This window comes from Plectropomus leopardus, chromosome 14 (genome assembly GCF_026936395.1).
Source record: "Plectropomus leopardus strain MGB_pleo_1.0 chromosome 14, ASM2693639v1, whole genome shotgun sequence".
NCBI classification, from domain to species: Eukaryota; Metazoa; Chordata; class Actinopteri; order Perciformes; family Serranidae; genus Plectropomus; species Plectropomus leopardus.
In genome coordinates, this window is record NC_142189.1 from 13,489,869 (window position 1) to 13,515,586 (window position 25,718).

The 25,718-nt window shown below is 42.7% G+C and overlaps 1 protein-coding gene across 1 annotated transcript in view; it reads left to right on the plus strand.

Annotated features, from left to right (window-relative positions):
- The window catches only part of cdin1 (CDAN1 interacting nuclease 1), a 64,167-nt gene extending 42,266 nt beyond the window's left edge, over positions 1–21,901 (plus strand). The window contains exon 12 of the mRNA XM_042500943.2: positions 20,024–21,901. Coding sequence (XP_042356877.1) covers positions 20,024–20,180 — 157 coding nt within the window. The 3' untranslated portion in view covers positions 20,181–21,901. The remainder of the gene's footprint in view (positions 1–20,023) is intronic.
- The last annotated feature ends 3,817 nt before the right edge of the window (positions 21,902–25,718 follow it).

Sequence of the window (25,718 nt, forward strand, 5' to 3'; positions counted from 1 at the left end):
TTTCTGATTTATTGATTTTGTTGGCTCGACTTGTCTCTCTGCGTATGGTATAGGTTACTAGTACTCATTTTTAAACCACGCCTCAAGATTTAATTTAACCTTTCAAAGGCTTCTGGGGTTTAAATCAGTGGTGTTTAACATACTAAAAACAAACAGTTTAGTTTAGCCAATTTATCTTTGCTGTAATTTATCGCTCGCTCAGCATTGTCTTGTGTATTTCTGAGAACAAAAACAGTAAACACTCTTTCTATTTTCAACCAAAAATAAATATAATATTTTTGACCGAATGACAGCCCAGGAAACAATGCTTCATATTTCTGCCTTTGTGTTTAAAGAGCAGCTCTGTGTGTACCAGATAATGTGCTGGTACTCATGGTCCGTGGAGGCCCATCACTCACTGTGTGGAGCTGGTCGCTTGTGATAAGTGGTTCCTTATAGATAATCTAGACAGTGGGCTTCTTTTTATAGGCCCACTGTCCCTCACATAACCTTGTTTTTTGTTTGTTTTTTTCTTGTACCACACATGCTCATTTTCTTTCTTTTCCCATTGATTTCACCTTCTTGTTTATCCTCTTTGTGCACTTAAATCTAATCATGTAATTTCTGTGTAAACAATGGTAATTTTGGAACATATATGTTACCAGTAGAAATGTAATCTCATATAAAACACACACACACACACACACACACACACACACACACACACACACACACACACACACACACACACACACACACACACACACACACACACACACACACACACACACACACACACACACACACACACACACACACACACAGACACACACACACACTTATTTGTGGCACTGGTATATCCCGTGTTGAGTGCTATCCTGGCTCTGTTTGACCTCTGTGTGTATTGACTGCAGAAAGAGCCTGATAAAAGCATTTGATGATTTACACCCATAACAAAGCTTTTGATATCCTGAACCAAGATGGCAAGGTACTCCTCATTTTAGCTTTAGTTGACCTCTATCTCAGCATTTTTGTTCTGAATAAAACTAAATGATTTTTTTTTTTTTTTTAAGGTTTAGATTCATTTTTAGAATATAAACTTGAAAAAAATAAACAGCCAAGGAAACATATGCTTCATATTTGTGCCTTTGTGTTTAAAATAAGGGCACACTGAATACCTGAACACTTTGTTCACAGAGTCTTCGCTCTCTGCTAAACAGCCTTGTCCTGCAGTTGAACAAGCTTCCCACAGTCTCAGAGAACCTAACAAAAGACTTTCCCAATCTTATTTTACTGAGTTGGTCAAAAAGGAAGCCTGCCGAGAGTGTTCAATTGTTAAAAATTCAAAGAAATACAGAGAAGAAACTAAAAGTATTAACAGGATAGAAGCCAACCAAACAAGAGCACGGTGTAGGGTGTGGGTGTGTGTGAAGAAAGGAACTGACTGCCACTGCCAGATCTTAAATAAGCTGCTCCTGAGAAACTGACCAGGTGCTCCCAATTGCACTGATTAGCTGACTCCAGCCACCAGGACCTGCAAAGACAGCAGCACCTGGCAGAGCAGGGCAATCACACCCAGCAGCTTGTTGGGTTTTTGTTTTACACAAACTTCCTGCAGTTACTGTGCTCACTATTTGGGTTAATTGAACAGTTTATCAACTGCACTGTGCTGTTATTGTGATGCATGGAATATTATATGAAATATCCATAAACTATGTCACTTAGTCAGTTTACTCAAAGATAGAAAACTGGTCCCAAAACACCAATCAGCCTCTGTATCCATTCCACAATGAATGACGTCAAAAGCAGCAATGCTGTTCTGAATTTGCGGCCATCATTCAACATTTGGTTAAGTAAGAATTTTCAGTGTTTTCCATTCACCGTCTGACCTCATTCATCTCTCAAAATAACGTTGATATATGGTTTGAATTGTTTGTTTCACTATGTAAGATCTGATTGTACCTCGTGGCAGTCATTTTGATTGATGTGCCGTAAGTAACTGAATTTAAATACCAGATGAAGGGGTATTTGTTTTTGTGAACTTTTGCTTTATATTTCAGTATTAATTCACTTCACCGCGTCGTTGCCAGAAACACTGAAAGAGATACAAGCACATCTGAGTCTTCCCTCACCGGCCTGGCATTTGTTAAAGAGCTTCGTCAGGAACCCTCTTCCCCCCCCCATCTTTGTTCCCAGGCAGCCCTCTCCCCTCTGCCGTCTCTGGTTTGAGTTTCACGTCTCGCGGCGGTCTGATTGCCTGATAGCTTAAACATCTCTGCCTGCCTATCCCTTAGTGGGGAGTGTGTAATCAAAGACACATGAGGAGCCTGTGTCCAAGTGCTGACCTTCTGATTTTGCTCATCAATTCTGAGGGTTAATGTACGAGATCTATCAGGTCAACAGATTTGTCTCTGCAAGTTCTGTCAGGTCTATAAATGATGAGGAAAAAAAATGCATTTGGCCACTGAACCCTATTAAAACTTCTTAGAATAAATGTGCGCTCAATGCGACGGCTAATATATTCTTTCCACTCTCTTGTGTTAATAATGCTAATATGTTTTTTTCCCTCTATTATGAGTTTTAAATGAGCACCATAAAGCAAACCTTTGTGACAAGGGCTTAAGGAGTTAACAGGGAAACAATATGATCCAAATTCCAACTCTGTCCGCTGTCGATGTAACATTTCATCATCGGTGGGAAGTTGAAACGGCGATACCCAATCCTTTTCCTTTTGGACTGATGCGAGATAACAGAGGCATACATTTCTGAACAAGTGAAATATAAACTCTGCGTAGAGTTTTGGGCTTTGAGACACCCTCCCCACCCAACCTTTGAACGGCCGCCATGGAGATGTCGGAGAAATCTATTTTTCATTTTGAGTGATATCTCTATCAGCTGGCACGTTCGCACCATGAATCTTCCCCCTCCATGTTAAACCCGGAATCTGTCTCGTCGATGACGGGCTGTGTGTTTAAAATGACCACTCTTGTTTTTTGTAATGGGCGTCTGTGTGTCACGGGGGTTACAACTGAAAGGGCAGGATGGAGCTGTCTGGCGAAAGGCCTCTGATAGAAAGTGCCACTTCAATTTGAGCGCAGCTGCAGTTAAGCCCGGCCCTGGCTCACTGTCCGGCCCGACACTTCACATTCTCTTCTTCTGCAACTGGAATGGATGTGAAAACTGTTAACTTCAGACAGAGTTTTGGCCTGACCAGTTCTGATCTCTTCCGATTATTCATTGCTTATCTGCAGCTTGTTTTGTCAGGATTGCACCCTGACAAAGACCTTCCCGGACACCATTTACATTTTGCTTATTTAAGTTTGCTGACTCTTTGAAGCCTTTTTTCAAAAACTTGGGCTCAATGTCAGTTTTAAAACAAACTTTTTGAACCGCAAAAAATATGACAAACTGTCGTGCACCATTAAATTACACCTAACTTTACATTTTAAATCACTTTTCCACTGGAGTGGCCATTGCACTACAGACTACACATTTCCTAATTTGGTGATGAGGGGGTTTAACGGTTTGAGGAACTCTATCCCCAGAGCTGCTGACAGTCCTCAGCCCCCCTGAGTCCCTGCTAAGGATGGAGCTCGCGGTTAGAGAAAAGACTACTGGCTCTGTTTTAAATATTCGTTGTGGTTTGAATTAGAAAGGGGATAAATTCTCTGAATAATGATCGCAAAACATTTAGCTTCAGCTGCCCGGGTGAAACAAAACACGCTCGAGCAAAACTTTGAACTGCTCTTCCTTTTTTTTCCTCCAGCAGCCGTTTTGTTTTCAAATTGTAGCGCTGAGTTCATGGGAAACTCGCTCCGAGGTTACCTGCGCCCCCGAAAAGTGATGGAAAAAAAGGATTACGGCCGCAAGAATGTTTTTGCAGTTAGTTGAAATATTACTAACCTTGTCAAATGTCATTTTGAATGAGAAAGCAAACATATTTTAATCAGGGTTTTAAAGGCACGGCTTCTCAAACGGCGACTCTAGGAGAAAGGGGTCAGCTAATTGCAACGTTTGATGTCATGTTTGGTCTCTCTCTCCGTTTTGATGCCTGGAAGCGTGCTCATTCTCTCTCTCCGCTCTCTCTCTCTGTGTCACACACACACTTTATCACACACATGGTCTGATGAAAAACTACTGAAGGGTCCAAGAGTTCTCAATGCTGTAATCTTCATCTTCAAGTCTTTGCTTCTACTTCCTGTCGGCCCTTTTCTCAACTTCAACCCCCAACCTCTTCTGTCCTGCATCACTGAAATTTTGGCCGCTCCACACAGACCTGACAGTGTGGAGATTAAAAATCTTACTTGTAATTTTGTGAATGAATGTGAATGCCAGTGTATCAATAGTAGGGTATGCCAGTCCTCAGCTGAAAGCTAAATTGTTGGACCAAAGTTACGTACAAAGTTCTCTCACCGTCCTACAGCAGGTTAATCTTCCAAACACGCAGCCCCAAATCTCTTTGGTTCTCATAATTACTGTTTTAACAGCAGCAGAGGGGGGGTAGTAGAGGAATATACATTGTAAATTATGTTTGACAAGGTGGGGTTAGTGGTTTTGTCGTGGCTTGTCTTTAGTTATTACTCATACTTCCTCCTGCCATAGATAAGGTCTGCTGGTGAACATACCAAGGTGAGCGCTGGCGCAGGACCCTTATCGCCACCATTGATTTAGGGCAAGAACCTAGTGACAGAGGTCATTGTGCAGTAAAGCTATCCATCATTCAGGTTTGATTTCTGCTCCGACCTGTCTCCAAGTTGTCTACACGTAGGCGAGTCACAAGGAGGGGAGGCCACAGAGGGGTTGGACTGGTGGGAGGTGTGATGTGGACGGTGTATTCAAGAGCTCTGGGTAACTGTGTGTTAAGAGACAGCAAGAATCTGCAAATAATCATTTTTAGACTGAAACTATAACTCTCTGCTCAACCATTTGGCAGAGTACATTTTTTGTAATTACATCTTAAAGAAAAATGTGTTGAACTTAAATTAACCTTAAAACGTTACGGTGGTTAACTCTTTTTATATATCTCTTATTTAATCAGTCTCTCATTCAAACCCATTGCAAACTAATTTGGGACAATGCGTGAGTGCTGCTCGGACGAAGATGGACGGTATTTTGTGGCAGCGCAGTATTGCATCTTACCAGTAAAGGGACTAAAATTAGCGTGGTAACCTGGGTGCTGTCATATGAAGCAGGTGTGATTGCTGTTGTGATGCTGATTGTATCCTCTCTCATTACATTACAAAGCCAGTAGTTAGATCATTCATTGTTGACACATTTAATGTTATCTGTTTTATATATATATATATATACATAAAGGATGAATATTTACTCTTGTTAAGAATAATGTGTATCATTTAGGATTCAGTTAACAGTGTAAACTTAATTTATTCCTGCAATTATTGTGTGGAATCCGCAAACTATTTGTCTTACATTTAAAGCTTTGGATGATTATGAAAAAATGTAGCCTTGAATTTGTTTTTCAACGACCTTTCCACAGTTTATTTTGCCATTCACAGTAATGCTCCATGTGTCCTAGACATTTTAGTATGTGTTTGAGACGCTCACATTTTCCCCCAATTTAAAATTCAAGGTAGTTCTCAGCCTGTGGTAAATAAATTTATAATCATAAACACAGTTTTCCCTCTTTGCAGGGGTGTTTTTGCAGATGCCTGAAGATGGGTATTTATTGCTGTTAATGTTGTTCGTGGCCTTCATGCCTAGACTTGTAACTTTTGGCTTAAATGTTGTATTTATCCTGGCTTCAAATTGGGGAGCTCAAACTTTCAAATATGCTATGAGTCATATTATTGATTTGTCATGAAGATTATTTATTGCACCTAACTTCTGCAAAAGTTGGAAGCTGTCAGAGATTCTCTTGGAGTGATTGCATGTAAACTGCTGAATCCTGGGGGGAAAGGTACTCCTGCAGAATCTAAAGGTCTCTTTAGTTATGCTGAAATAGTTAGCTGCTGTGCTGATACTGCTCACTCCAACCTACCAGAGGATAACTTAAGTAGCTAATTACACTTCAGTCTGTAATCAAATCCATGTCAGGTTGTCGGAGAACCTGGATTTGTGCGGTGGATTTCAGTTAAATACAGGGGCAGCTTAAAACATTTTATGCTTCTCTCCTCAAATTAAAGTTTATTTCCACAATCCCCTCTAAAATGTGTCATATCCCATTACGCAAATTTGGATATGGTAAATTAGTGAAGAGAGTGCTTACGCTATGAATATGTTGACTTTTTTTGTGCTATGTGCAGAGGGTGCGCTTGCTGGGGGTTGGGGGTGTCTTTAACTCTAAAAAGTTGTCTTGAATTTTCTCCCCCTCGCTAGATGATGTGTTTTTGCAATTCAAATATTTGCTCATTCTCTTCTCCATTGCAAAGCTCCCTTTGAAGCGGAAGAGTTCTATCAGGACCAATGACAGTGTGAGCGTGCAGCGTGACAGCGCAAGAGGCAGTGCTGGACTATTTCTAACTGCATATTTAAATAGCAAGGAAATCCAAAATCAAAAATGTATGCAAATGACGGCATGTTTTGCATGCTGATATTTTTATGATTCGGGGCTTGCATATTCAGGTGGTGCTCAGTACGTGCCTAGCTTTAGCAACATTAATCAGAATTACTTCATGTCTTCGCCACATCCTTGATCTCCCTCTAAACAAACATTCCTGGGGGTGGAAGGCCTGCAATTTGGCAGATTTACTTTTAATGAAAGCTCTGCTTAATGTTTTTATGGACTGCTTTAAGTGAAAAGACATACTTAAGGCCTTAGGCTTCATAGGGAAGTGTGTAACCCAGAAACTCTCAACACTTCCTTTTTAAAATGATTTTCCTCTGCTGCACATTATGGAAAACCTAACTACCTGATCTCATTTACATTCATCACAGCTATATATATTCTTCATGTTATGTGGGAAAGGCTCTTTTCACTTCAATAAAGATTTTAGATCATTATATTGAGCATATGCAGCGTGACGCTGTGCGTGGGTGCTTTGGGAAATGTACGCGTTTATGCAATGAGCAACATATCAAGACAAAGCCCTCCAAATGGGCCTCAGGCTTGTCTGCACTCTTAAAGGTATAGAAAATACAGTAAAATAATTAATTGAATTGTCATTTGTATGAGCAGCCCTTGCTCTCTGCACCCTATAATTCCAACCTCTTTCTCCCCCTTCCCCTCACCACATTTTTTCCCTTCTTTTTTTTCTAAACAGCAATTAATCTCATTTTTAGTCCAATTTCCAGCCCCTCTGCTGGAGTCAGAGCGAGTCCCCTGTTTTGTTCCTATTTGGCTTGGTTCCTCTGCATAGTCATTAAGGGCCCAATTAATGTCACCCTTTAGCTGAAGAGTGCTCATTTTTATTGGGGAGCTGACAGTCACCGCCATGAGTGCCGCAGTGTAATATGCATTAATTGCCCCGTAACACTGGTAATTACCAGTTCTTCAAGCCTCTCAGTAAACTGTCATGCCCAGACACGACTGCTTTGAAATAGATTACTCATTAGGGGGACCTGCCCTGTTTTCCAATGGGGGCTCGCTGGGTTGGCATAAAGATGAAAAAAAATCTGGTGCTTGAACAAATAGTTGCCAAGAGCAATTTCCTATTACAACTTCCCGGTGACGGCTTTTCTCTTTCTTTCTTTCTTTCTCTCTTTCTCTCTTTTCTGTTTTTTTTCCTCAGATGGCATTCCAGCCGTCACTTGAGGTAAAGATCAGATGGAGAGTTAGATGTCCATCACAGATAGCAGTTGGTTTGTCTTCTCGTCCCAGTTTGACTCCTTGAATGAAAATGTGCCATGGGACTCCATCATTCAGAATAATGCCTTGGCTTTAACTAAAATATTCACTGCTGTTTGGTTTTTTTTTTTTTTAATTTTTCCTTACTTTTCAGTGTACACACTAGTATATAAGCACTACATTGAACGTGTCAGTATTGTTGCTTAACATGGAGGATTCCAGCGTAAGGAGGAGATCAAGGCAGCGTTGATGTGAAATTCTTGTTCAAATATTGATGCTAACTTTGCTCAGCTGTTGTGTTTGCAAACTGTGGAATCTAAGTTTCAAACATTAGCTTGTGCTTCACGCTTCCCGAAACGTGCCCTGCGTACCTGCAGAGAAAGAACTTGATAGTAAATGCAAATAGATGAATTTAAAGAAACGGTTAGAGGACAAAAGGAGGGGATGTTGTGTGGGTGTCACCGTTGTTTTGCGATAAGATATTATAAAAGGAGAGACCAAATCAAACACTGTTAGCTATCACACATCCTCTCCACAGAAAGGTGTTGGCCTGTTTAGTCACACTAGAAACAATATTTAGATTTCACCACAGCTTTGTAAACGCTCCAAGTGTGCGCTGCATGAGCTCTCTGGTCCCTGCTCTTTCTTTTTTCTCTTTTTTTTCCAAAAGCACTTTTGTGTCATTACCCATTTACCATAGCAAGGAAAAGAACCGAATGTGAAGACCAGGGAAAAACCTCTCTCACACACACACAGGTAAAAAACACACACACACATGCACACACAGAGCTTCTCAAAGGTGCTGCTTTTGTTTTATCTCCCTTATAGCACCTGCTTCAGGCAATCTGCTCCCACTCGTCTCAAATGAATTTTGTCACGGCCTTTCAGATTCTCAGCCGGCGATGCGCTAATGAAAGGAGATAGTACAATTTGAACTGACCAGGTAGCAGCCAGCAGTGCACAGCTGAGAGCAAGGGACGGGGGGCGACACACCCCTCCTTGAAACAAAAGACAAGTCAACCGTCCGCTGATATACCCATTACCCTTCTCATTAATACCCTGCAGACCTCGGCGCGTGAGCGTGTGCGCCCGTGTGTGCCTGTGCGTGCGTTTATCTGTTTGTGTTGGTCGAGCACTTATCGAATTGTTTATGACAGGCCTAATTGGGCTAATTGAAGACATTAAGATTACCTGTCAGCTGTGTGTATCCAGACTCCCTATCTGTCTGACAACTCCTGACAAGTGAGGGACCCCGTAGCATCCGTCATGATGGAGCATTCCCAGGCCATAATAGGGACAATAGGGGCCACTCTAATTTGATGTGGACAGCCTTAGCTGTGCGGATCAGCCTCCCTCTGTGTGTGTGTGGTTGTGTGTGTTAAGTATTAGTGAGAGTTGGGGGCTCTGTGCATGGCCAGGCTAATGGAGTCCCCCTTTGGCAATGTGACAAAGCGATGAGGCAGTCTGAGGGGAAAAGTGAAAGGGGTCCTCAAGTGTTTAAGGACATGAGAGGGAAGGTGCTCGGGGGTGACGGCCTTCACAGTTTGAGTGACAAGAGAGGAGCGCTGACATCTGTGTGTCTGTCTGGTTGCGGACAGTCACCCATACTGCTTTATCAGAGTATTACCAAAACTTTTAGACATGGGGAAAGACCAAAATGGTACCTGATGGCCCCACTTTGGTATGTTTTGGTATGCCCACTCTTTCGTATGCTTGTGTTCTATTATTCACCACAGTTACAGAGAAATATCACACCATCAGGGTTCCCACGGTCAGGAAATTTCTGGATACATTATGAAATTTGAAAATCTGTTTCTAGGCCTGGTTTGGAATTAACTGAATGTTTTGGAAAAGTTTTGGTTTGGCTTTGTTTCATGTATGTTCATAAAAATCCCAAAACATGTCACTACCTGAATTGTTTTACCAGTATTCCTAATAGAAAATCTAGTGCTGCACTGCGCGACCATTAAAGCGACACCAGTAAGGTTGACGGAAAAAATTAATACAGCAAATTATTACTTTCTTTGCATGGCAATATTGTATCAATACACAGACACGAAGACTTGTTTAGCAAGAAATATATGCATGCAAACTTCAAAATTATAATCCAAACAGGATCGGCACTGGCATGTAGGTAGTTAGTGTTGGGAATGTCTAATGAGTGAGCAAAGCTAGCAATCGCTAGCAAGTTGCTATCCATAAATGCCTGGGAAATTTAATAACATGCGACTGTAGTGATATGTAGGCCTACCCATAGTAAACTGCTTAAACATGTCATAAAGATGAGGTAAAATAATATGGAAAAGTTTTAGAAATTCATTGGTAATAATCTGTGGGGAGCCATGCACACTATATTCATATGTATTCAATATTTTTTCTTAAATTAATCATTTTCAATAGAAAAATGTAGTTTAGTTTTTCATTTGTTCCGTCTCTGATCAATGGTGTAGATATTCATAGATCATGGTTGCCAGACCTTAAGCAGAACCCAGTCCTATCTTCTTGGGCTTAAGGAATGTGCCTCTGCATATCTGTATCAACCCACCCTCCCTCCTTCCCACTCTCCTCTCCCGTGTGGGCATTGTGTGGGGCTTTGCAGCGTCGTCGCTATGACAGATCAACGCTGTCAGCCCAGGAGATCCCTCTGTTTGTTTGCTCTCCTCCAAAAGGGGTTAAACTGTCAAGTTGACAACTCACAAGACCTTTAGACTCTAGAGCACTACCGCCTCTCCCCGTCTCTCTCTCTCTCTCTCTCCATGGCTCCCTCCCCCCGTCCACCTTCATCCCCAAACGAGTGAAAATCAATACCAGATTGCCTGAGGACCACTGTTTGGTGTGGGTCTGACCCCTAGATGTCCCCCACTCTGCTTCTTTCATTACATGTAGCCCAGTATTTAACTTCCATCCTCATCCCTTGCCTAATTAGTTTCGATAAGCTCAGACTTTCCCTCCCTCTCTCCTTCTTTCTTACACGTGAACCAGCTCACAAACGGCGCAAACACACATGGACGTTTTGCTCTTGTGCCCTTTGAAGGGACACTCAGGGCTGGGAGTAATAAAAAGACAAATCCCAGCACGCGCACAGAAGCCCTCAGCGATTCTTGAGCCAGGATTATTTTTTTGTTTGCATAGCAAATTTTTAAAAACTACAATGAAATTAGATTTGCACCCCAGATCATCAGAGAAAACACTGGGGATATCCTGTGTTGTCCATAGCTAATGGTGCTCTGTGGTGGGCCTGTAAGCAACACTGCACCCTCACTTCTGTTGTGGTTTTCCACTCGGCCTCAGCGTTAGCTCGTGTCTCTGCTGAGTTGTCCACCCACAGACAAAGTAGCCATTGATAATATGTAGAAGATACTCTTTTTAAATTAATAACTAGAGTAAATAATTGATAGCACAAGAAAACAGCTCCAGCAATTTGTCCACTGGAGGTCTGTATGTGTGTTTTTACGTACCACCCACATGTCCAGGTGCCGCCACTACGCCGGCTGGTCCGTCGACCACTGACAAGCCCCAACGACATGTCGGCCCCCCTGTTCTGCCTCCCCCCCAAGGGGCTAAAATTACCCTCAGGAATGTAAACAGACTGCCGAGTAAGCACACAGCTTTCTGTGGCCCTTTGCCCGCGTCCCTCTCTAAACTCGCCCCCCAAACTGGGACAGTTCCATTTTGGACACAGAGGCCAAGGTCTATGGCGAGGATACCATTAACCTGGCTTTGGCTGTTTTGTCACAGCCTTCTGTTCAAGCAACAGGACTAATTTCTACATCTGGTGATGATATTCATATTCCAAATTTTCTATGCAACAGCTGAAAAAGATATATTTTTTTACTTTTTCTCCTCATATCTCCTTTCACCTTTCATCGTAGCAGACAGATGGGCATTCACACCAATTCATTAGGTGTGTGGGGTAGCTGTAAGCAGTGGAGTCTGGGTGAAGAAGTTCACTGGGCCGGGCGCTGACATGTTGATTTAGTGGTGGTAACACGACTGCACTTCCAAAGGTGCTGACTTGGACGAAAGCCAGGCCTCTTTTTCTCCCAGGGAGACATTAGAGGCCTCGCTCTAATTTTGGGGCAGGGTTCTTCTCATGGATGCAGAGGCCAGGAGGCCCTACACAACAAACATTCACACCTGCCTTTCCATGCCTGACTTTTGATTCAGCCTTCACTGGAGTGGCAGCAGAATTTAAAGCCCCTTTTTACACAGAGATCACACTATAGGGCCGCTATGAAGTCCCATCTTTATGCCACCTTTGCATTTTTACCAACCAAACAACGGCAGCATCATGCCGCTCCAGTGTGTTATTTTAGATAGCATGCCGGCATCACGGAAGTAAAAGAAGTGTGACTGGAGTAACATTTAACACAACAGCGTCGGCCTCTAGTGTGACATTAAACACACACATCAGCAGCGCTTTCTAAACAATAACAATGTGATAACATTGTAAAATCCGCTCTTGAAATAACTGTTAGATCCTAAAGAAAACTTGAACAAGTCTCACCTTTGTATTTCATCTGCTGTTCTCAGAGCTGAGAAACCTCTGAGAAGCATATGAGCACAGCAAAAGAACTCCTGCTGATTTTTTTAGTAATTTCCAAGTAAGAAGCTGGTTTATGTCTCAGAGACAAAGGAAAGACTATTGTGAGCAGCAAAGTTTTTCTATGGGTAACCATGGCAACTTTATCACAAAATTGAAGAAAGCAGAATATTTTTTATATTTTTTTAAATCTCCAAAGCATGTGTCTTTAAAAACTAGAGCACTGACTTTCTTTTCTGTAGTTGTTGTAACTTTGCGTGTGTGGATGTTTATATATTTGTTTCAATAGCTTAACATTGCGTGTGGAAGACAAACAGCCAAGCATCAGACACACATCCTATGACCTCACATGTAAACATGATATCATCCATACATATACACACATAACACTGTTTCCTCCGCTGGACACACCAGGTTTGCAGGCGCCCGGTCAGGCTGACGCTGCCCTCGCAAGGGCAGATAGGGTTACAGTACAAACTGTTGTTGATTAGGGCCGTGGCTGTAGTGGGGGGATCATCCTAAATTGAAAACACATTAGCCATCAGGGTTAAGGGCGAGGATTAGGACCGGGCTGTGTGGGGCAAGGAGCAGCAGCAGACACAAAATGGCCGTCCCTCTGCCTGCCTTTGACTGCGTTTCCCTAGAGACAGGTGGCAATTATCGGCCAGGGCTGCTGGGAGTTCACAATAACAGGTTAAAGGAGCATGTATCCCCTTGACGCTGTGGTCCTCTCTGTCTGCACAGGCTCTCAGCCTGCCACCACAGGGAGCTTCCTGTCTCCAAGCAGAACTTGCAGACATGGGGACTCATCAAAGGCCAAAGGGAGTCTCTGGACGGATCTTCAAATTAGCGCTGCGGCCAGTGTTTGGCTTTGGAGACTAATAAGCCTTATCTGAGCACAGAAGAAGCCTCTGAGACATTTTTTCTTTCCACATCAGATATAATGGTCATCTCAGTCCTGTGCAGCATGCATTTGTATTTACACACTGCAGACTCACAGATTATTGCCGACTCATGATTTCAGTCCACTGCTTGCATAGGAGATACCATTTGAAGCCATTGCAATAATAGGATTTAATAATATCAGCATCAAGTGTTAATGAATACCCACTCAGTGTGCCATAACTGGAGAGATCAAGCCATTTTCATGATGTAGAGGGCCATTATGGAGGATGGGGAGTCGATATCTTAGAAAAGATCAGGTGAGCTCTGACTGACTGAATGTTAACCCTTACACAGCCAGAGAATAACAGAGACAGAACAATCTTATTATTACATTTACATTATAAGGGATGACTTTAAATGTCAGACTGTTTCTAAATGAGGACTGATGCAGAGAAAGTTGTTCCATAACTCTATTAATATGGTTTGCTGGTGTCATCACAGAGCTGTCGTCGGCAGGGTTGTTTTGTCGTGCGCATTGTCCTCGATGCTGTTTGGACTGACTTCTGAACACTAAACAGACAGAGCCGAAGCCAGACCACACCTTGTTTGGTTTCGCTCCACATCCAAAGCAGACCAGAGTGTGTCAAAGCGCGTTGGACCGTGACGGCGTAGATCTTAGAGGGGACCAGCACACATTACACACACAACGCACACTTGTCCCTCAGATATGTATCGCTAATGTGGTCGGCGACATGCTCAGTTAAGGGACTTAACGAGTTCCAAACATTGATTAAGGCTCCTCCCTTTGGCTGGAGGATGGTTTGGGAAGCATGATATTGTACAAACGGATCCTAACCAGGACCAAATGGCCTTGTGAGGTGGCGCACGCTCTGTGTCCTGCTATTGTGCTAAAGAAATAAGGCTGATGCTTATTAGCTCATTTACACAGTCATGTGTTAGCCAGGTTAGCAATCAGCTGCTTGATAAAGACTCTGTCAGGTTGTGTGTGTGTGTGTAAGGTGATAAGATTTGGGTTAATGTGAGAAGGTGGCTGAGTTGATAGGAGGTCATGAGGGAGACTGAGGTCAGAGAAAGTGATAATTCGTTACTTGGAGATAAAGACTGCAGAGTCCCAATGTTGGGGTAGCTTAACAGTGTTAGAAGTTAATTATAGTTATCTCACGAAATGATAAATTAGTTAACTTGAGTGCAAAGCTTAGATTAACTGGTATTATTAAAATGTTTAATATAGTTTATCTTTTCCACAAATTTGCATACTTTGATATGATAACCACAAAGTTAACAGCCATCACAGTTGTCTAAATGTTTGGTATCCCTCTTTAGAGCACCTAAAACAAATGTAATGTTGTAAGTTGACACATCTGAAAAATGTCTGTAATGAAAATAATCCATAGAGAAAACTGTACTATGTCATCATTTGATACTAGATCACTGGCTGATCTTCCTATGAGAAATGTATGCATTTTTTGACATTCAAAAAAAATTCTGACTTTTTTTATGACATATGACACTATACCGTGAGATTTTTTTTAATGAAATAATAACACTTTACAAATGTTATAACAATCAACAGTGATATAGCCAACATAACACTCATTTCACATTTCAGTTTTCCACTTTTTGATACATCTGAAAGCAATGAATTAACAAGACACGCACAGGGCTGAAATTATACAGTGGCTTTTAGAGGAGTCTTTTCTGTTGCACACCACTACAACAACATGTCACATGCATAAAGTGTGCATCAGTGTGCGTTCAATAACGAAACAGATTCTACTAATACCACTGTAAGCAGTTAACACCACCAGCAACATTTCCTCTCTCTCTGTCCCTTCTGTCAGATGATGAGTTCAGGTAACTACGTAAATGTAGGAATTTGACTGCAGCACTGCTTTACGCACAGATGGCTTCAGCAGGGAGAGACACCGAAGTTAAATGATGGAGACAGATGTACACATTTACATACTGACACATATTACTTCTATTTTTATTACTCCAGGAACCTTTATGTGAAGAAAACATATAATCAGTAACACAAAAGTGAACAGTTTTTAGAGCTCCCCCTAAACGTCTCAAGGGAGGCTTTCAGGGGATCCGAGCTCCTATTAGCTTGTCCGTAATCAGACCCATGCATACACACTTCCCTGTAATACATCCATGATACACACAGACTCACACTCGCTGGATATGCTCGTCGGCCAGCAAGGTGAGGAGTCTTTTATGTGTTTCAATGTCTTCTGAAATCATCAATAGCTGTCTCCCAAATGCTACATCATAGATACCAAGGCATAAAGGAAAAGAGGTCTTTATATTTTAATATTATTTTATATTATTTGTGAGTTTGGATGATATTATCCCTGATGTTACATTTTGCATGGCTACCACCTCCTCATGCAAACATTAGAGGCAGTTATACTGTTTCTGAGCTAAAGGTGCCATTGACTAATTTTGTGGCGGGTCAGAGAGCTGGGGGCACGTCCTGCCACGAGGTTACAGTGGTTGCTATGGTTACCAGATAAGCCACAGGGATCCTCTATTCTGTGGTCTGGTGTCTCGCATCAGTGAGCGTAAATTATCTCCTAGTGCACCACACAACACACTGACTCGACCTGACCTCCCACACCCTTCATACTCACACATTACACACCTCGATGTTAAACCTAACACTACACTACACAAACACACATACACGAAAAACTCTCCCTCTACCTCCAACAGCGATAAAGACAAGCCACATCCGCGCCACGTTCCATTTCCATACCCCATCGACAGAAAACATAAAAATGTCGGGGAGAATTACACCTGGCGGAAGATGTTTTATTTTTTATTGCCCTCTATTCCACCTTAATTACGATGCTTGTGTAGGCTTGGGCGACTCATTTAACATAAGATTCTGCACTACCGCTGCCTTGTGTTTTTGTGTGACACACCTGAGCAGAATTGAACTTTTTCCTTATGCACAAAGTGGGCGGCTATGAGAAAAAAAGAAGGTAGTCTATTCTTAGCTCTGGTCATGTTAATAACTTGTCTGTGGGAGGTTAACTCTTCCATTCAACTCCTGTTATTTATGGGCAGGAGGATGTATAGTTTGTAGCAGGGGATTATTTTCCTCTCTGTTCGTGGACGCCCCTCCGGGCAGAGCCAGCCTTTAAATATCCTATTTGTGTGCATGGAAGCTTGTGTTATCAGGGCGTCTTCATCATAAGGCTGGCTGACTGGCGACAAACAGCTATAGTGAAACCATTAAAATGCACACGCTGGATGTACAGTGATCAGCTGCAGGGCCGTATCACCTAGCATGCAGGCCTATGGGTCACTGCACCCCCCTCTAAAACTCCACAAACACATCACACACCCATTATCTGACCCTGTAAATAACCTCCTATAGGCAGCTGTCTATAACACGGACTGACCATGAAAGAACAGGCCATTAGTCACTAATACACACATTTTATCTTTGTCTTTTGCTATGTACATAGTCCTTCTGTCTCCCACACAGAGACATTTATTCCACTCTACCTCTCACCTCAATCACTCTCAAAGCTTTCTGTCTTAAAAGAAGTTGAGCAGGTTCCATACCTGCATTTCAGGGAGCAGAGAAAAGACTAATGTTTGGCAGTGCTTTAGCAGGCCTACCTTGTGACCTGATGTATGGATGCTGAAAACAAAGAGGTCTTTGTGGGGAAACCTCAGAGACAGAGAGTTCATGTTCAGGTAGGGGCTTACGCTGTCTAAATCACTGCTGGGGCGTTTTGTTTGAAATGGGTCTGCGCAGTATGTAAAGCGAAGTGACGGTGTTTTAAAGTTGGGCGTAAATTCATCTTGATTTTATTGATAATTCGTCATGTCGCGTAATGCGTTTTGGCAGACGTGCTCGGCCCCCAGTTTTTAGTAAAGCCTTTTCTCACCGAACGTGGCAGATCAAATTAGCCTTGATCTGTTTGTTCGGTAGAAACGTTTTTTTTTCAGAGTGGGGGCAAGCTGTGTGACCTCCAGCAACCTCTGAAAATGAGAAGGGCATAAATAAAATCAAGAGAGCGAGTTTGCACATTCTTTGAAGGGTGCAGTTTGTATTTTACTGTATTTTTTATTAGATTTGCAGTTCATATTTTTACTGCTGCTCTGTGCATGTAAGAATTTTGCATATAGAGATTTAATTCAGTTTGGCTCTGTGTGAGGCTTGGCTGTATAACTGTGCGTGTGCGTGTGCATGTGTGTGCAGGCAGACACTAATAACACTCCCTCTCCTCCATTCGAGGGTTTTTTTTTTTGTTCCTGAGTGCCTTGCTCTCATTAAGCCTCCGTAGTAAGCTGCTTGGCACCTGCTTTAAATGCGACCACCACCCGCTCATTAACACTAACGAAAGTGTGGCTGGCAGCCGCAATCCACGCCCAGGCTCGTCAAGTGGCCCCCTCGCCGAAATTAGCTACGTTTCACAAACAATTTCACCAACTCGTTACATAGTTAGGTGTTTATTGGAAGATGGCTGACTTGGAGGTGGTGTGTGTAATAAGCACACGGTAGGTTAAGATGAGCCAGCCCACATAATAAACCATAATTTGCCTACAAATTCAAACTGAAGTCACTTCCTCAGAAACTTCAAAAGGAACGCTAAAGTATATTTATAATTGCTTTTTATATTGTCTGGATGCTGCTTGGAACTTTTTCTTCTCATACTGTAGCCACCAGGCTCAGTCTTGGCCCCCTGACCGCTCCCTTCCCCCTCAGTGTTATTGTTTGTATTCCCAGTCTCAGGTTTTTACCTCCCTGTGGTATTGACTCGTATTCATTCTGAGTAGGATTCAAAGTCCATTTATTTTCTTTACGGTATGGAAAGGCCTTGGTGACATGGCTCCCCTGTGTTTATAATTTTGCTTGTTTCAATTTGTGCTCGGCCTCCCCTGACAGACCCGGGACATGATGTATCGTACACCGCTGCCTTATCTGTTGATGTACAGTTTTAACCTTTCCAGAAGGTTGCCTCTCTCAGCTCGGTGTAGACCGGTCTCCCTCTTTCTCCCTCTTTTCAGCCTCGCCTCCCCAATCCAGAGCACAGGAAATACATACAGCACGGCGGGCAGAATAAAAAGAAGAGCATAACCCCTTTTCCAAAGTCATCTAATGTAAATGTTTAGGTTTTGTTTCCATAACATTTCCATATTAAGAGTTGGCAACCATGTGGAGCAGGCGGGACCGTGGAAACGATGAGAGTTTTTTGGGGGGCTTGAGCTCTGCGCTGCACTGAGAGGCTGAGCTATGTGTGTGACATTGTGGTGAACTTTCGGTGTGCATCTGTGGGCTTTCTCCAGGGCTGTTAGCTTTGGCCTGTTTGCTCATAGATACAGCACCGTAAATCACACACTGTAAAATGTAGAATCCGGGGATGGGGTGCAGAAGCATGTACTGCTGCAAGGGCCTCTTGGAGGGGAGGGGTGCGTGTGTAGTCACATATTTTTTTCGGTGCATGTGTCTCCGTACAGGTTCTGTATGTAGAACATGCACCGCCTCAAGGCTCAGTCAACAGTGCACATACATAGCTGGCGATGTCACGACAACTGATTCTATGACTTTATAATTTATGTGGTTGTCGAATTTGTACAGGTCAAACATCGTGAGCTCATAAATTCTAATCACACAAAAGACTAAAGATTCACGTAATTATGATTAGAATAACACCATAAGGTGTCTAAGTGAATTTTTTAATCTGAAATGATTGATCACAGGTTCAAGGTTTTACATACTTTACCTTGGAGCTGAACTTGTGTTGCTCTCTGTGGCCCTTTGGCTAGCTTCCTGTCTGGGTCTCTAGAGGCCCCTGCAACATTGTTAACTGTCTGAGGATAGAGTGTCTGGGACCGGAGCACTGTCAGCCCCCTGAATCAGGTCTTGCATGTGGGGGCTGAAGGTGCTCTCCGTTCAGAGTTCAACTGTGACATGTCTTTATGCATGGCAGCTAATGTTCAAAGAATAGGCATGATCTATATGAGGCAGAGAGGGGCCAGCGGTGGCTCTTTGGGGCATAATAAATAGCTTGAAAGATGATTTATTGCCTTTTGTGAGGAGGAGTAGTGAAATAACGTCGCACATTCCCGGCGAAGAGCTCTTCCATTTTAATTGTTTCTGCACCTTTCAGCAGACCTTCAGGTGTACAGTAGCTACAGTGTCTAGAAGACACAATAGCAGTAAAATGATGAGAAGGAGAGAACAAAAGATCTCATATTTAAATAGTCTGAACTTGACTTCTCAGTTGCCTGGCAAGTCATTATTTATAGCTTTTAAGAACTGCAGCTCTCGCCAACTGAGGCAAAGTTGCTTTGGCTTTCAAAGTGAATGAAACAGCTGGACACTGTTGGATTGGCTAACGTTAGCCACCAGATGCAGTGTGTTTAAGTCTCAGACTTTGTGTTGAACTCTGTGTGCTCTGCTATGTGCCAAAGGCTTCCGATGACAGGATCCGGAGGCCTTGGTGTGTGTAGAGCTTTGTTATTTCTCAGATTATTGTTATTTCGCCGCCATTGTAATGTGATCAAGTGTGTATCACCCTGTCAGAGAGATCTTAATCTCCCTGGCGGCTTTTTCGTTTGATTCAGTGCAAGTTTCCTGGATGGTGATCAAAGGAAAATACCTAAGCGACCTCATCTCTCATATATCAATCTTGCTTGTGTCCCATCTTTTCTGTCTCTCCGCTACTTTTTTGTTTTCCCTTCCAAATCCAAAGCCAACAGCCGTGAGCATTTTGCAGATATGAATTTAAAAGTAACTAATTCACAGCTACCTCAGAACTCTCAGACATGACAGCGATGATGAACTAACAAAAGACAGGCTTTGTTTCTTTTGTTTTGCACCGCAGGTTTGGTCCAGGCCTTGTGATCTACTGGTACGGTTTCATAGGAGAGCTGGACTGCCAGAGAGACAGAGGTATCCTGCTCAAAGACTGCTTCCCTACAGACATTGTCACCCTGTGCCACGCCACCCAGCAGGACCGACCACCTCAAGAGCCAGAATAAACACAAAGACTGACAAAAAAACTTGAGATGGAAGGAAAGAAAGAGGAGGACAAGGAGGCGGGAAGTGTAGGAACTGGGGTGGATACCTAGATCCGGAAGCAATTTGGCTTTCCTGCAGTGTGAGACGACTGGTGAAAAAAATCTGCCCTGAACTCCGCCTGACCCTTTGTCTCTGTCTGTCTCTCCCTTCCTCTCTTTCACTGCCCCAAAGCTACCGCATGTAAATACACACCGTCGTTCTGTATATCTGACAGCACAGGGTCAGATTCATACCTGTGTGTGAAAACACCGTCTTGGAGGCTTTCCTGGTCGTGGTCAGCTCCTGGCCCCTGGATGGCCTCTCGCAGCGGACAGCCAGGGTGAGAGCCAGGGCCTGAGCAGGACATAAGGCCCTTCCTTATCACACCCAAAGCCCTGGCCTTTGTCACTCCTTCCTCCTCCACTCTATAGGCAGATAAGAGAGGTGCGGTCCGGGGGCTGGGTGGACGCCTGTCTCTCACCTGCGTCACTCGGTGCCCTCTCAGTCACTCTCCAAGGGGGTAAACAGGATTGTTTCTGATTAAAGATGGCCTCACTGTGACCTTTTTCACTTCACTTTATAAAATCTATTGGGGATTTTTTTTTGTTGTTTGGCACAATGGGTTGAAGCACAGGTTCACACTGCAACTCAGTTTCATCACAGAATTATCCACATTTTTTGTGAATTATGTTAATTAACTCTAATTAATTTCTATTAATCTCCACATTTTGGGTACACTTCCTCACACAGCTTCCAATAATCTCAAAAACCACTGATTCTGATGACAATACATAATGGGCGTTTATGTTTTTCTCCTAGCTTGCATGGTGTTGAATATAGGTATGGTTAAAGGTCCAGTCTGTAGGATTTAGGGGCATCTATTGGCAAAAATTATAAGTAATATTCATTTTCAGTAGTTTATAATCACTGTTACCTAAGAATAAATAATTGTTTATATCTATATGCAGCAGGTCTTCTTCCACAGAGTCCACCATATTGTTTCTACAGAACCCCAAACGGACAAACCAAACACTGGCTTCAAATAGGGTCATTCATGTTTTGGTGTCTGGAAAATTTTCACCTCTGCAACCTCAACGTAAGATGATACTTAATCCTACACACTGGTGATTGATCAACAAAAGAAATTGGTGGTGGTTAACTTTCCATACATTTCTTGTTTTTTTCTCGACTGATTAATCAAGTCACAGCTTTGAACATAGTTTGCAAGGTTATTGACTAGTATACAGTCTGTACTGAAAATCTATCACATGAGCTTTGTTAGTTAAGATTTACTAACACCAGCTAACAAGCCTAACAGCCCTCAGTTTCAGTATTTCCCATTCAAGGGATGACAGCATCTGTTGAGCCAGAGAGCTGAGGCCACAGTCTAATAAAATGCAAATTAATTGGTCTATATGTCACCTACAGTGAGAGTGCACTGTACGATTTTTAAAAAATTGGCCCTTTTTACGTTCTGTTCCACATTTTTTGTTGTGATAAAAAAGGAAATTTCTACAGTACAGTGCCGATTTTGTATGTTTATTATGAATAAATAAGTTTTGATAAGTGATTTTGGATATGTTCTTATCATAAATATTAACAGCACAATCTTAACATGTTTATTATAACTTAAGCTGTGTTAGTGCCTATGGTTCATACAGTAAAAACACCTGATTTCTGCATAAAGGTGTGTGACTATCCAGCAGTTGTCTGTTTCTCTTCTTTACAGCCTCAGTACCTTTTATGAGCAGATACCGATGGAAGAAACACAGCCGGGCTCGGGGAACCAGAAGTGAACATAAAGTTGAGTGATGCTTTTAGAGGCAGATATGCACTGCCTATAGGGGGTCCCTGTCCTGTCCTCTTCTTTATGGCACACAAAACGATAAGAGGAAAGAAAGTGAAAGGCTGAAGAACCTGCCACCACCTCAGACAATGCATCTTATAATAAGAGCATTGTTCCCCCAAAGTGCTGCCGCATTGAAACCGAGTAAACAAGTTAATTTGTTTCTTGATATCAGCCCTCCTGCAGTGAAATGTTCTTGTCGTTACTACAGTGACCAACTCCAGTTCTGTTACCGAGGAGAACTCTCCCCGTATAGAATAAAAATAAGCGTTTCTATGTTTGTTCTGCACAGTCATGCGCCGCATACGCAGTTAGAGAGATATGGTATGTGGGGGTTAAATACCACTAAAGTGTTGCTTGATTTGTTACCCTTAAACCTCTAACCCTCAGCCGGCTCCCATCTAGGCCTTGATCCCTCCATGAGGAGGCCAGTGGGTCACCATGGGGTCGCCAGGCGGCCATGGCTTCCTCTGTCGGGCCCCCCCCCTCCCTCCATGTGGTACAAAACAACTGTCCCCATGTGTCCAGTTAAACTCGGCCCTATTGCCTGGCCATGGAATGCTTAGACATCAGTTTATGGCTCCTGTTGGACACAAAAACAGAGCTATTTTACTCAGGGAGGGAAAATTCTCTATTGAGTAAGAACAGAAAAAAATGGAAAACAGCAGATTCAGTTCCTCTCAAGTTTCAAGCCTTCCTGCCATTGTTTTCCAAGATGGCTGTCGCACAAAAGAGGAGCCAGGGTCAACCTCTATAAATTAGGTTCTGCACACAATGCAAACTAAATACAGCTTTTTTAAAATTGACTTCAAAGGCGACGGCCGACAACAGCATCAGCTGACAGTATTTCCATGATGTGAGTGCAAATATAGAAAAAAATGATTTTTTTAAGAGCCAGCCATCTTTATTTTGTGTTTTCCTTGCCCTTGTCTCCCGCCTCTTTTTAGATTCATTGTTCTTGTCACAACAATGGGGCACTCGAGTGCTCTCCAAATAAGGCCAGTTTGGAGAGGTCGTTTCCTGGGGCCAAGAACACCAGTGTTGTGGAGAAATGTGATCCTCAAAAGGCATCCAGTAACAACAAGACTCAACATACAGTATTTTCTTCATTTTAGAAAAAAATAAGAGAAGAGTTGAAGAAGAAGAGTTGCAGTAATTTATAACAATTTCAGATAATCAATTTAGTGTGAAGGAGAAAAAACTGAAGTCATATTATTAATCATGTTTTTCCTGTTGCCAAAAGTCTACATGCACAACGATTTAGTTACACATTTTATCCTGTATTGTAATATTGGTTACAATTCTTAAATCTGTGAGTCCCATGTGTCAGATTAGTTTGATGCAGTTCACAGCATTCGCTCTGTCTGGCCTCGGCCTGCAGGCTATTGGAAGTCCACTATCCACTCAGATGTACATCTTGGCCCAATCTCTTCCAGATCCTGCTGTTTTATGCCTCTTCAGCCAAGCTGCTAGATCGACCGCTGAGACGCAAGGAATGAGAAAGAAGGACGGAACCAGAGACAGACTGAAGGGTAGGTTCTATCCCTCCAGCAGACCACCAAACGGACTTCCTCCACGCTCCTGCGTTATTTATGTGGAGAGAGCTCTGGCCTGTTTCTGCCCCAGGCAGCGTAGTGCTTTTAGTAAGGATCCTCTCAGCCTCCCTCAGCCAGCAAGACATCACAGGGTGGAAATAAATAAAAGTTCTCCTGGAAGAGTCAGAGCAGCCAGTTTGAAATTAAAAAAAGGATTTTTTTCTTTAAAGAGGGCTTGAATAACAGCACTGGGAAAAAAGCAGCCTCTCTGCCCCGAGCTGAGGCAGATACGAAGAGATTTCATTTTTATTTTTAGGACACTCTGCCTGCTAATCAGAGGCGGTTATTTAAAAACAACAATGGATCATGAGAAAAATGGTCTGGGGGATTTTAAATGGCAAAGCAGTGGATGTTTGATTGACAGGATGGAGGGCAGATGGTATGTTTGAGGAAAACTATGACACATTAATCCACTCTGAGGGGTGGGGGGGCTACTTTAGTTTAGTGATGTATGAGTCACTGGGAGTGCGGGACAAGTGGAGACACAGCCGAGAGCTTCGAAAAACGGAAAATTCAGGGCTCTGAACACTCCTGACACTGATGTGACATGGGATCACATGCACCCAGGGCCTGGCCAGTGAAATATCCCATTTCTGACAGCTTTAAATGAGCAACTCTAGTCACTTCCTGTTAAAAGGAACAGCTTGGCAGTGGAAACCTAAATATCTCAGATGGTATACAGTGTTAAACACTAAGGTGTTGACTAGGCGTCCTGCTAATTGAGGTATTCCATTTAGAGCCAAGCTCTCATTTGTAAAAACAGTGGGGCTCGCAGTGTAACCCAGGCCTTCAAATAAATCCAGGAAGCATATTTGGAGTTCCTTCCAGTGAGACCTGATACACCACGTGTCTGCGGCCTGTGACGCTGCTGCGTTTAGCCAAGATGTCATACATCAGCCACATTTTACAGCAGCTATTTTCGTAAGCTTTGATTTGTCGCCATTGTTTTAACGTGTATTGTCATGGATAAAAAGGAGGAGGTGGATACCACAGAGGGGGAAAAAAGGGTCTGTCAGGGAAATGGAGGGAGCGTGCATTTGTGGTTGGAACCACAGGGGTGACAGCCTGCGCCGAGGCTGCCTGCTCCAGTATTGGCCACCGGAAAGGTCAGCCCCCTCTGCGAGTGGCATTTGGACTGTGACAGAAGTGACCCAGAAACTGTGTCATCTCCTGTTCTCAGTGAGGGGTCCAGAGGAGGACGAGTAACATCCACAGGTACAGGTACAGGCCAGCGTGGGGAGGGGAGGCGGGGAGGAGAACAGCAGGGTAGAGGAGAGGTAGAGGAGGAAGAGAAGGCAGAGTGACATTCTAAAAGATGAGAGCCGTGCGTTTGGAAAATATGACTGTGGAGGTAGTCGGTGGGGGGGAGAAGGTTAGTTGCAAGAGTCTGCAGACGAAATGTGATTGAGTCAAAACAAACCCCGGCTCACCCTTTCCCTCGTCCTCTATTTGAGAGCGCGATTGCCTGATGAGAGCTGTCGCAAGCTTGTTATTATGAAATAAGTGCACTTAGGAGGAGGTGGGGCTACTGTACACAAGCGGCGGTGACCATGGAGACGAGCATAGCTATTATGGGATGCACCCTGTGGTGGTGCAGAAGTGCACAACTCTATTACTTGAGTCAGAGTATAAATAATCCTGGTCAGGTATTACTACAATACAAGTGAATGTTGCTGATTTAAATTATTACTTGACTTAAAGTACTAGAGTAATTCCTTATTAAAACACTTAAATATTCAAAGCACTTTTAGAAAAAAATCTCAATGCATTGTTGTATATTTTCTAGGTCTGCAAGTAACGATTATTTTGATAATTGATTAATCGGTCGATTTTTTTTTCAATTAATTGGATTTCAAAAAATGAAAATTATAATAAAATAAGCAGATTTTTCCCCCATCACTTTGTTCAAAAACATATTCTCATTGACAGCAGGACTAAAAGTGCAGTGCATAAACAGGCTTTTGCTTGAACATCCCTGAGCTGTCAAAATAATATTAAATTTTAAATAATAACTACAAAATCAAATATGAAACAATTCAAAAACCAAATGTTGACAGCTTTTACAACATACCATTACG